At 41.6% G+C, this 12,287-nt stretch overlaps 1 protein-coding gene across 1 annotated transcript; it reads left to right on the forward strand.

The window, feature by feature from the left end:
• The first annotated feature begins 1,583 nt into the window (after positions 1-1,583).
• Positions 1,584-10,268, forward strand: cep126 (centrosomal protein 126). The gene is made up of 11 exons (XM_085795888.1): positions 1,584-1,938; positions 2,121-2,240; positions 3,484-3,629; positions 3,735-3,846; positions 4,020-4,191; positions 5,826-7,785; positions 8,636-8,754; positions 9,104-9,173; positions 9,507-9,716; positions 9,829-9,893; positions 9,986-10,268. Exons 1-11 carry the CDS (start codon positions 1,904-1,906, stop codon positions 10,067-10,069), a joined length of 3,093 nt encoding a protein of 1,030 aa, XP_085652014.1. The 5' UTR covers positions 1,584-1,903; the 3' UTR covers positions 10,070-10,268.
• The last annotated feature ends 2,019 nt before the right edge of the window (positions 10,269-12,287 follow it).

Genomic DNA, 12,287 nt, shown 5'->3' on the forward strand with positions numbered 1-12,287 from the left:
ATATGTTTTTCAAGTTATTATGGGAATGCAAAGTAATGTTTTAAAATGTTTTATCAGGGTTGCCAACTCTCACGCATCTGGCGTGTGTCACACGCTTTTAGGTCCTGTCCATAGGTCCTGTCTCACGCTCTCACGCCACTCAAACAATTCTCACGCCAAAATCAAGCGATTTGGCAAAAATAAATAAATAAATAAATAAAGCAAGCTTTGGCACTCATCAATAGGCTCTCTGATTGGTGTGCGTGATGCTTATCCGCGTGTCGATTGGACGGCTGCTCAAGCCTGTGATCACAGCACAGTAGGACGGGGAGTTGTCGATCCGCGACCCCCCCACCCCTCCACCAACAGCGGCACGGTGCTGAAGCCTGGACCCGACTTGGTCCGAGAGAGCGAAGCTCGAGACACAACCTGACCTGACCGAGTTATGTTTTGGGACTGAACGCGGCTCGAACTGACGCCTGCGGTCGGGCTGGTTGGGCCAGTCCGTTGAAAACTATAAAATCAAGATGCCCAAAAGTACAGCCAGGCAGCTCAGTCCAGAGAGCAGAGGAGAGAGAGACAGCGCAGCAACAGGTGTGTGTGTGTGTGTGTGTGTGTGTACGTCTGTGTGTACGTGTGTGCGCAACTGCGCATGCATGCACGTGGGCCATACCTGCAAACTCCGAATGGGTATGTAGAATGTTTATTACAGAAGAGAAACACACAGGGCTGGACCTGACTTGTATCATCAGGCTGTAGTAGAAGACTGAAAATCACAGGACATGTCTGTTCTGTCCTTTCATATTAATAGGCTCAATAGGCTGGTCCAGGCCAAAAGCCAGAGCTCCCCACTAGACCAGTTTCATACACTCCAGCCATACAATGATAGGAACCACAGATCTGCTTTTTTCCCTCTTATCTGAAGCAAATGTTGTGTTTTCCCTTTATTTTCTTCTCAGAGTACACCAGAATGCTTCAAATACATGTTAAAATCACAATTTTTTCCTGGGGGGGGTGCCCCCAGACCCCCCTAGAGGGATATACGTAGTCACCTATTACACCTCTAGCCTACTCAGTTTGCAGGTATAATGTGTGTGTGTGTGTGTGTGTGTGTGTGTGTGTGTGTGTGTGTGTGTGTGTGTGTGTGTGTGAGAGAGAGAGAGAGAGAGAGAGAGAGACAGAAAAACTACAATAAACATAACTATTATTGTTATTATTATAGACAACCCCCCCCCCCCCCCCCCCCCACCGCCCCCCCCCCCCCCCGCCAACAGAATCTCACTCCAGCCCAGGACCAAAAGTTGGCAACCCTGGTTTTATTACTTTACTATGAAGAAGATGTCCAAAAGGTCTGGGTTGGGGACAAACCCAAAAGACACTGGTGTTGTTTTTTGTTGGGTTTCCTTCAGCGTTATCACAACTTAGCCCCAACAAATAATTGTTTTTTTTTTCCTTGAAAATTCACCCTGGGGAGGGGACTCCCCTCACTGTTTGTATAAAACGACAGTCCTGGGTGTACCTGAAAGCAGCATGCTCTTTCCCCCCGAGCCCCCTGCTGGACTCGGCGGGTATAATCACCACGGTGCCCGACGCCCGTTGTCAAGACACTGCGTCCCTGGTTGCTATCATGGAGGGAGTGTACACACAGACAGCCTCGGCGAGTCAGCTAGGAAAGTGTAAAACTAGATGAGTAATTGACACTGTTTAAAACGACCGAATAGGCCGCCATTTTTCAGGAAGAGTTACTGCAAGCGTTTCTCTGTCGAAGTTTATGTTTGCTCCGACGATGGTTGAATGAGTTAGCGTGGAGAACAGCTGACGTTAGCTAAAAGAAGAGCCGACAAGTCAGGTTAGCTGCCAAGAGCTTTGCTGAGCTGAACCTGTGAGTCTGCCCGGTGTCAACAAGGACCAACAGCCTCGGAGAATGCAGGTTCTTCAGGACAACTTCTTCTACCACTCGTATCCTACATTTAGTTATTTATCCTGTCGTCTAGTACCAATGTGTGATACACCTGTCTTAAAGTCCCACTTTTGAAAAGCAGTCAAGTTAACCAGGGAACCACTATAACGAGGTTTAAATCAAGTGACACAGATCAATGCTCTGCCATTTAAAACTGCTCTCCTTAGCTGCTCACTTGTAGAAACTCGAGGTTTGGAGGCGGTGGAGTCCTGGAAGATGAGAGGCAACTTTTTGTTGAGGAGCAGAAATTATGCAAAGCCCGAGCTCGCAAGTTTTCCCAGGATACCAACCGACGCCGGAAGTCAGTGACAGTCTAATCATTGACTCCTGCATTGTTGTTTCTGTTGTCACTGTGTGTATGTCTGCCAGCCATTACAGGTCAAAAGTTGCGTCTGCATTTTGCAGCCCAAACCATCCCATAGAGCCAGCTCTTTCATCCTCCTAGTGGTAGCTTTACACCCCCTGGACCGCTTAAATAGTTCTGTCCTGGGCTTAGCACATTTGTGGCACTGATGGCGTTGACGGGATTTTGTAGTCTAGACCTGGAAATAGATCTGTTAGCCTAGGTTAACTGTGGGTCAGAGCAGTGACTCAAGCATCGCCCTCAAGATGCAAAGTAAATCCCTTACAGATACTAATAACCCTCTAAAATTGTGTTTCAAACGTATAAGTAGTGGCTAAAAATGAATGTCCTAAGAGCTTGGTTAATTTAGCATATTGAAGTCAGGTTATATTGTGTAACATCAGGTGTATATTTTGGTTTTACATAGGTAGGGGATTAGTTATTAGATAATAGATATAATGTTAAAAGTAAAAAATGAGAGAGAAAAAAAACCACTGAACAGTGGCCTGAACAGTGGCCACCAGATAATTGAGACATGAATGGAGGATGAAGTGTTTTCACTGGTCAAACTTGTACAGACTTTATACAGTAATATTAAATTCTATATTTCATACATCAGAATTGTTATTATTGTAGATTATACATCAACAGATTTTGTCAACGCAGACAAAATGGGGGAGAAAATGAATGTTAGACAATAATATCAAATGGGTAAAGTGAAGTTACCCAAAGACTGACCAACAGTACTACTTTCAGATTTAGATGATGCGTCATGCTGTTTTAATTTTACAGTGGATAACTTGTTGGTCACACTTTTTAGCTCCAATAACAGGAGTGAGTCACTACTTGTTCGACTACTTGTTCAACTACTTGTTTAACTACTTGTTCTACTTGTACTCTTGTACTTCTTGTTCTGGTTGTCAGCACTATTACAAGCGCACACTGCTCCTGTTGTCACTGATTACCATTTTTGTTAATTCAAGAAAAGACAGTCAAGCTGAACTTGACTGTGACCCCACTGGTGTTATTTTTGGCTTCCTCTGTGAACCCAGTAGTCAGTGGTAGCATTAATTTATTAATGACTGTGTTGAAAACATATCTCGAGGAACAGACTCAGGTTTCTGTATATAAAACAGGGCCGGTCTAGATTTAATCAGTTAAAATGTGCCCCGGGTATACTCTGCTCCTTGTCATGGCTCAGGGCCCTGGAGGAGAGACGGAAGCAGTGGGACGTGCAGGAGCAGCGGCTTAGAGAGAACATCCTACAGCAACGCAGACAGCGAGTACAGGATGCAACTGAGCGCTTCCAAAGAGCCCATCTACCTCCTTCTCAAAGACGTAGACAATGTTAGTGATGTGTCTTACAAATGCCTCTTCGAACTGTGCAATAACACACAACTGTCTTGACACCTTTAAAATTGTATTGTATATGTTTCCATTATGGTGTTTTAGCTTTTAGAAGAAATGTCCCAAATATTGAAGATGCGCTCAGTCAACTTCAAGGCAGCTTCAGTTCGTACACCCGTCAGTCCTCTTTCCTGTGCAGCACCTCTAACATTAGCAGGTAAAACAGTCTGATTAATGAGTATATCATTTCCATGTACACCACACACTGAAATAGTTGGATTGAGACCCTTAATTGTTTTGGTGATATTTTTGCCAATATGATTTGTAGCCTTTTCTAATGGTTAAAAAGCTCATACAGTTTATTTACAATTTTTCTGTTTTCTTTTAAAGAAGCTGCACACCCTCCCCCAAGCCTCCTACTGTTCCTAAATCCTCCCACCGCCAAGCACTCTCTGCTGTGGAAGCCTACACTAAACTGCTTCAAGAGCAGAGCATGACTGGCTTCAAAAACAGTCAAGAAACTGGAAAGGCACAAGAGAAGTTACAAGATCACAGTCCACGGGTATGGTGGTTATATTTCATATGAATGTGCAGGAAACTAAACATTTTGCTGGCATTCTCACAAAGAGATGTTATGTTGTTATGTTCAAAGAGATGTTATCTCAGCTTTGGCTAGTGCTCTGTTGCTTTGTCTCACACACACACACACTCCATTAATACTGTAAGTCAGTGGAGTTACCATTGTCTCTTGTTAAAAGGTTATTTAAGATAATATCTTTGCAAAAACCAGGCTGTCATTTGTTAAACAGTTGTTATCATAGTTGCTTGGCCACCATTGCATTCAGATGTTTATGAATTGGTGTAAAGTTGTTAACGATGAGAGCAGCGTCTACATGGGGGTTTTAAGATAATTCTGTTCCTGTTTTAAAATAAGCATGAACATGGTCATTTGACTGAAAGCATTTAATCAGAGCCAAAATAAGTGACAAGACAAGTTGAGACTGAAAGTATAAAGCTCAGGCTAACTCTCAATTTGCCATTTGAAAATTTGAGAAAATTATTTTATGTTCAGCAGCTCATGTCTGCTCATTGTGTGTGTAGATACCTTATTTTAGTAGTGTCTGTACCATGTATGATTTTCTACAGTCAGAAGGTTTACTGATCAAACACCTATTTATTAATCTTACACTGGTCTTCTCACATCGAGGCAAAAACTGCATTTTCACCACAAGTATATTGAATCTGGGTACCCTGTAGGCTAATATTCAGATTTTCATGTTAGAGTTCAAATAGTAATGCCACCAATGTGACATGCAAGTAAGAAAATTTTAATAGAATGAGTGCAATGATTATCATTTTATCATTTGCACGTCAACTAGTTTAGTTTTCATAGTGATCAGAAAGTTGGGCAGATCAAATGGCTTTGTTTGTATTTCATCCTACACAAGTAGACCCCTAGGGAGCAGCAGTGTGACACAAGCCGTTTCCTGAACCAGTAACACCCCTGTTTGCTATCACAAGCTTGAGCGCCCTCTGGTGAAATTAGGGAGGGAATTGTCTCAAGCTGCAATAATTGTAACAGTCTCCGGAGGTGCTGTTTCTCTCCCAGGTACCAGTTAGCTGTCTAGCACCAGCTAGATGTCTAAATTGGACCTACCACAACACTTGGTATCTTCATGAAACAAAATTGCATTTCTTAATAGAGAATCTGTAAAATGCCCTTCTCACACCTGACACATGTGTATAAGATGCATCCTCATCCAGCTGTTTTCCAAAGCTTTTCTCTTGTCTTCTGCTGTACCATCCCACCATTATTAACAACCTTTCATCCCAAATATTACTTAAAACGACCTAAGAAAGTCAATTTGGAGTTAAATGCAGATAAGCAGAGTGCTCTGAAAGTCACTATTAACTAGGAGGGTTTTGTAGTAGACAATGGCCAATATTAGATTGTATTGAATATAGCATTACTTCCTGCCAAAATATTTTTCATGAGATCTGTTTGAAGGAGTAAAAATATATTTTAAATCAATACAATCATACTTCAATTTTTGGCCTGTGATGCATTGGGATACTAAATTCCGGTCTATTTAATTAAGTTGACCCTTTTACAACAACAATGTACAAATGAATCGAAAGTGTTCTTCCTTTTTGACAAAATGTAAATAATGTTTGTGTCTTTCTGTTTCTTTTCAGGACAGCCATGTGTTTGATTGCTGTGTCTCTGAAAGCCTTTCAAGTAAGGACAGTTTGGAGAATGAGGATCCCAGCCACAGTACAAATCATAACTGCTCGTCATTCTTGCTTGACTCAGAGAAGCCCCATCTAAATCTGAGAAAGCAAAATGATTTGTTTCCCACATCAGACCTAACGTCCTCGGCAATCTTGCTTCTCGGTGATAACTTGACCCAATCACGAAAACTGCATGAGCTCAAGCAGAAAAAGCAAGAGGACTCTGAAAGGCCCAACAATAAGATGCACATTTCTAATGCTTCTTGGGGGTTCACATCTGAGCACACAGCTAAAACGGAGACCCATTCTGCTCTGTACAACTGCAACTTATTAACTTTTTGTGAAATTATTAGTTCAGATCAAGAGCACCTTGAGATAAACTCCCCACAAAACAGCCCCAACGACAACAGCACAGTTACAAATAGAGTTTCTCTGGACAGCAAAGCACTTGAGTCTTCATGTCCAAAACAAGAGGCTCAGTTGGAGTTCAGACAACAGAGGGTCCATGATGACAGAAAGTTAAAACATCCATCAGCTACAGAGATTCTTTTTCCTGCCAAAAATGGCAGCAGCAAAGACACTTTGTTTGGGCCCCCCCCAAAGCCAAATATTTTCCTGAACGATAGCACAACAGATTATGTCTCACAAGAAGGGACTCTTCAGCAAACAGGAAAAGAAAACCACTATCCATCATCCCAGAAAGAGCCTAGTGCTTCCATAAACAACCTCAATAAGGTTTCAAACTCAGAGACCAAAACAGAGAAGCCCATTAATACAGCATTGCTGCAGCACACAAGTTTGTCTAACATTCAATCAGATAGTCTTAAATGCCTCAAGTGTCCTGAGGAGGAAGTACAAAATTTGCCTGTTTCAGTTGGGGCGTCTCATTCAGTGTGTGAAGTCAGATTCATTAAAGGAATTCTTAAAAAGCAGTCTAAATATATGCCAGGAGATACTACGTGTGTGTATGCCCCAGGGCATTTACTTTTTGCAAAACAAGTAGCCTTAGCAATCAGAGATAGTGTTGAATTGGCAAGGAAGACTAAGGATGTGGAGAGCAACAACGCTATCAAAAAGAAGCTGCGCTGGTTTGATGAGGTACATGTGGGGAAAGAGGACAAAGCACAGAACATAATGAAACAGATGAAAGGCAAGTCTTCCAGTCTTCCTCAGTCAAAGAGAAACCCAGAAGACCACCAGCTAAGTCTCACTACAGTCTCAGGGGCTTCCAAGCCTGGACACAGTGTGACCCCTCCAGCCTCCACTGGTTATCATTTTACAAAGCAAGCGTGGGCAGATGTTGGGGTTCAAGTCAGTTTACCACAAGAACGAGCAGATGAGGTCAAGGTGCCACGGAGCAGCACCAGGACTGGTGGCCTCAAGGTCCCTTGGAGAGAGCGCTCTGCCAGAGCTGGCGCGGGTCCTGTTTCCTCACGGACTAGAAAGGGCACCGTCATACGACCTCAATCTGCCACCGAGGTGAATCAGATTGCCAAAACCCAAGGGAGGATGATGGTGCCCTGCCCACCTCCTCGGATTGAATCGGCGGAAGAGCGGACATTGCATATCACTAAGACCTTATATGGCACGGATCGTGTTAGTGTCAACTGTAAACAAGTCCCGGCCGTAGAGCAGGCCCAGCACAAGGACACCTCAGAAGGCTTTTTCTCACCATACACACATCATCTACTCAGAGCAGATAGTAGTGTGATGTACACACCCCTACCGCCCTCGTGTGCATGTCCTGTCTCCGACGGCAACACGAAGGGTACACCCAGCTCAGGTCACCAGGAGACTCAGGGCAGCAGCAGAAGAAGAGGGATGGTGTTCAGTGAAAAAGGCCTTCGTTTAGATTGCACTCCCACAGATGAGGAGATCTCACAGCTCTGGCATGGTGTCCGCAGTGCCTTAGCCACCAAGGAAGGTAAAGTATATTTTGGCTGACAGCCTCTCACATCTTAGGCTTGGTTTGTGTTTTTTTTTGCAGAAATGTGCGTGCAGCTTCTCCCAAGCCCATTTGTTTCTACTCATTAAAACCTCAAACTTCAAATTAACACTGAATATTAGCCACAGTGCCGTACACTGACCCCTTTATATTTTAACCGTAACTTACAATTTCAGATTCAATGAGCCTTTGAATCTGTCCTTTTGTCTCTAATTGTCCTCACCTATAATCACATCTCTCTCAAATCTAGTCAATGAGCTGCGTGGTGTTTGTGTGACTGCCAATTTGCAAATCAACTCATGTAATAACTGACATAGTGTTCTTTTTGCGTCATCTCATGTTTTGATATTGAAAAGTCGGTGGGGTTGAAGTGTTTATTACTTATTTAGAGAAAAGGAAGCCAGTTATATCTGTGAAAGTGGACTGAGTTGACCCATAAAACTTCCTGCTTCACAATGACCTGTCTGGAGCCAAAGCCAACCGTGCTTCCATCAACAGCAATTGTGTTGTTCACTCTTTTTATTGGTGAGATCAAACAATACCTCTCACTTTGTTGGCTTTTAGCTGCTTTCTCAGGTTCAACAGTTAGTGTTGTTTGTCTCCTGAATATATTGCTTTTCACTTTGTTTGGAAAAGGCTACTTATATGCAATTCTTATTCACAAGCTTAACATTATGTCATAATTATCTGTGAAATGGAAACTGTTGTGTTATTTACACTCTCTAGAAGCCATTCCTGGGGCATCATTTACATTCATGTAGTATGTTTTTTTTTTGTTTTGTTTTTTAATGATATTTTAATGATTCCAGAAAACAACATCTTCTTTCAGTAAAAACATTGCTTAGAAGACAGGCCATGGAAAGTGGGCAAGCTGTGAGGAAACACTGCATGGAGCAGAGCAGGCAATCTTCAGGCTCAGGGAACAGACAGTTTCCTCAGTCCTCTCAGGTACATGCATGCAAACACCCTGTGGGGAGGAAGATTGTGAATAATTGCTAAACATCAGTGTTTGGGTGTGTTTGAACTTGTTGAATCAGTTTTGCAGTCACTTTCGTTGTTGTTAGTTAAACTGACAGGATGCCACTACTTATGAATCTCAAGACAAGATTTTCTGGATGAACTGAAGCAGTGCTTTACAAAATATTAGCACTGAAGTGTAATGGGTTTGTCTACAACTTGCTCTACCTGTTTTGTGGTTTTGCCTATGTGCATAGTATATAAAAAATGTATCTGCAATATAAATATTATCTAAGGTAAACATGAGCCTGGCTTAACGTGTCTTTTTTGTTTTGTGCAGGCAATGAAACATCCCTCAGACCCAGTCAGAATGTTTTCCAGTGCATGCAATGGGGCCTTTACAAATGAAGGTAATGTGTTCACTTTGTGTAAATTTATGTTTCTATTGAAGTCAATGCAGACTAGATTTCTATAAGGTGTCTGCCTTGTGTCACATTGAGAATCTCATAAACCTGTTCTCCTGCATGTACAGTATATTACACTGAAGACAGACCCTCAAAGTCCATAGAGATGATGAGGAAATAGAGTTAATAAATTGAGCCAATACCATGCTTAATAATTTCAACAGTGCAACAAGGACATCAGAAAATTTGGTGCAGCTGTATGTGAATGCATAAAAACAACCAAAAAGTGGAAACAGGTGAGAAAGCATGCCTTTGATCTGACTTTGCCTGTGCTCTCAGCGTTGGGGAGTGCAGCCCAGTTACACCTGGCTGAAGTACACACTGAAGGCCCACTGGAAGAAAGGGATATTGTAGCTGCCATGGAAACAGCCCAAATACAGGGTCCAGGAACAGTGCAGCAGCGCAGCCAACAGCAGGGACTCACCAACATTTCCCTGGAAGAGCAGAAAATCCTGCTCTCTCTGGACAGACTAAACCACCAGCTGCACTGTAAGCACTTTGTAAAGATTGTTTGAACTGATCAAGTCTGACTACATGCACAGGGTTATTATTCTGTCATTTTTCAATGCAAGTAACCACCTCTGCCTTTTACTATGTATAGGTATGCGAGAACATGTTGGAAGCAATACAGGCCCCAGAGGCCTTGCACTTATTGAAGCACCTTCTGTAAGTATTCTGAGGGATTCATTGCTTGCCTCAACACATACGGTGATTCTGTTTGACATGTTTTATTTCTTTATTTCTTCCGTTCTTTTCAGACAAAGGAAATGAGAGGGACAAACCATCTCAAACACTGTGTGTCTTCAGCCAACAACCGCTTTCAACATGGAAAAAAATTCTAACTTTCCACAGTGGTCTTAACTCCAATCAGTGAATTATGCCTAGCATCATACCATGTAACCAAGCACTTTATTACCTTGTAAAATGTATTTTCTCCACTTCAAAGATATATTTGTCGGGAGTATCTTCAATATCTAAAGCACGAGCCACAGAGGCCTGTAGAGATAATGCTAAATTAGGCCAAACTAAATTTTTAAGTTTGTGTGTTGGAAGTGTTTTTTTGTTGTTGTTTTTTTTTTTAGCTTTTTTAAAGCTACGTAGTGTTGAGCAATCAAATTCTAAGTGCCTATGAAAATGATACTGGCCTCAATTTGTTCTATTTCACAAAAGCAAATAGCTTATTCTTAAAAATAAGACCACAACAGAGCTGTCGGGCAGATAAACACAGACATTTGTATAATATTAATATTTATCTTTCAAAGTTGTCTCATATTTATTTATTTTATATGGTAGAACTTTAATTTGGTGGAAACATTTTTGTGACAATATTGTTAGTAACCTCAATAAAGTTTGTTGTCATTGAACTGATAAATTGACGGGGTGCAGCGTGTTTGGCAGTGTTATTACTTCTTCAACCATACACAGTCAGTAATCAGACCGAGGACTGGAAATGAAGAGAGGTGTTGCAATGTTGAAGGTGTGTTTGTATTTTCTTGATGGCTGTAGAAAGGATGATTATGTCTTGTGCACTAAACCCAACCTACTGGCTTGACAAGGTGAGCCTCTGCCACAGGGCTTTCAGCCCACTGTTGTAGTTACATCTACCCTTAACTTTACTCTTTCAGTGTCACCAATTTCATTTGGTGACATTCTTAAACTCTAATGACAGTAGTTTAAAGACTATAGCCTATATTTTTTACAATTTGCATTGTCAGCTACTGCATTGTGTGAAATGAGATAGTTATTAATTAATGTATTTCTCTCTCCTTTTGTAGAAAATGGGTGCATTGGGGGAAAATAGCCACAGGGTTTATTGAAATTAAGTTGCCCCTCCTTCACCAACATGTCTGGTTTTGCCCTTCAGACAGCCTGCTAGGACTTGCTTCAAGAGGTGCAGGAAGCCCAAGCTCATTTGAAGTGTCAGATTCCCAGTGGTGATGAAACTTTTTTTTCCTTCTTCTTCTTTTTTTTTGGGGGGGGGGGGCTGCATGTTTCTGGTTCTTTGCATGCATACATTCTTGAATGTTTCAACATGGAGCTGTACACAATGATGCGACTGTGGTGTCTCACCACCATGTAGAGTCATGCATCACCTCCTTGTTATGTTACACCAAAACAAAGTAAATGACAAGAGAAAATGTGTTCAGCTTTGATTCTGCCTGCAGCAGCAGATTGGCTGCTGTGTGGAAAGAGATTCTCCGCTGTTGTTATTTGAGAGACAACACTGATGTCACTTTTAATTCAATGGATATCAGGTGGTGAGATAATAACATGCTGGCATTTTATCTGAATAGTTCAGTGCTGACTATTTACTAATTTTACTGGAGTCAAATATGTGTTCAGTGGGGATGACCATGACCAGTCCTTATCCTCACCTTTCTGTTCATCAACTGAATTTCACCTGAGTGTACTATATTAACAAATTAAAAATATCCTTTTCATTAAATCCACCCCCTTCACTTCCAGTCATCAATATATAAATCTCTGAATGCATATACACAGATCATCAAAACATGTAAATTATGTTGTGAAACTAAGTGCCTCCTCTGTGCAAACTATCAGCACAATATTGACCAAATATCCCACTGCAGGTTTAGTCTGAAATCTGTTCCCTTTGGCCTACTGTTGTTAGTGTTCAGTCATTACAGCACACAATGGTGAGCTTAATGACATTTAAGCCTTTACCAGCACAACACCCAGAAACTTGACAAGAAAGGACAAGAGTACTGAAAATAAGGGAAGACGTTTCCACAGATGGCAAGTTCAAGCTTGTATTTTGGGCTGTTGTGAAGCTTAATCTCACAAGTCTTTTGTCATGTCTTGTTACAGTTCATTGAACATGCAATGAATGGGTGTCTGGTGTGGCTCAGCCTCTGGAATACTGAGTAATTGTGAGGATGCATGTTAAAAAAAAAAAAAACATTAAAGTGACTGGACAGATTGCAGCTGTGTTCAATAATATTGCATATAAAGACACAATATTCAAATGAACTGTTTGCATGAGAGCAGGTTTAACAGGGGTTACATGGGAGGAAGAAAAGTAAAATGTAAGCATGAAAG

This window comes from Trachurus japonicus, chromosome 13 (assembly GCF_045865225.1).
Source record: "Trachurus japonicus isolate A0001 chromosome 13, Traja_1.0".
Taxonomy (NCBI): domain Eukaryota; kingdom Metazoa; phylum Chordata; class Actinopteri; order Carangiformes; family Carangidae; genus Trachurus; species Trachurus japonicus.

Excerpts from the sequence above, each read along its gene's own strand:
- cep126 (XM_085795888.1), top strand. The coding sequence starts at position 1,904 with ATGCAGGTTCTTCAGGACAACTTCTTCTACCACTC. Across the intron at positions 2,241-3,483 it reads GATACCAACCGACGCCGGAA|GGCCCTGGAGGAGAGACGGA; the intron begins GTCAGTGACAGT and ends GTCATGGCTCAG. Across the intron at positions 4,192-5,825 it reads TACAAGATCACAGTCCACGG|GACAGCCATGTGTTTGATTG; the intron begins GTATGGTGGTTA and ends GTTTCTTTTCAG.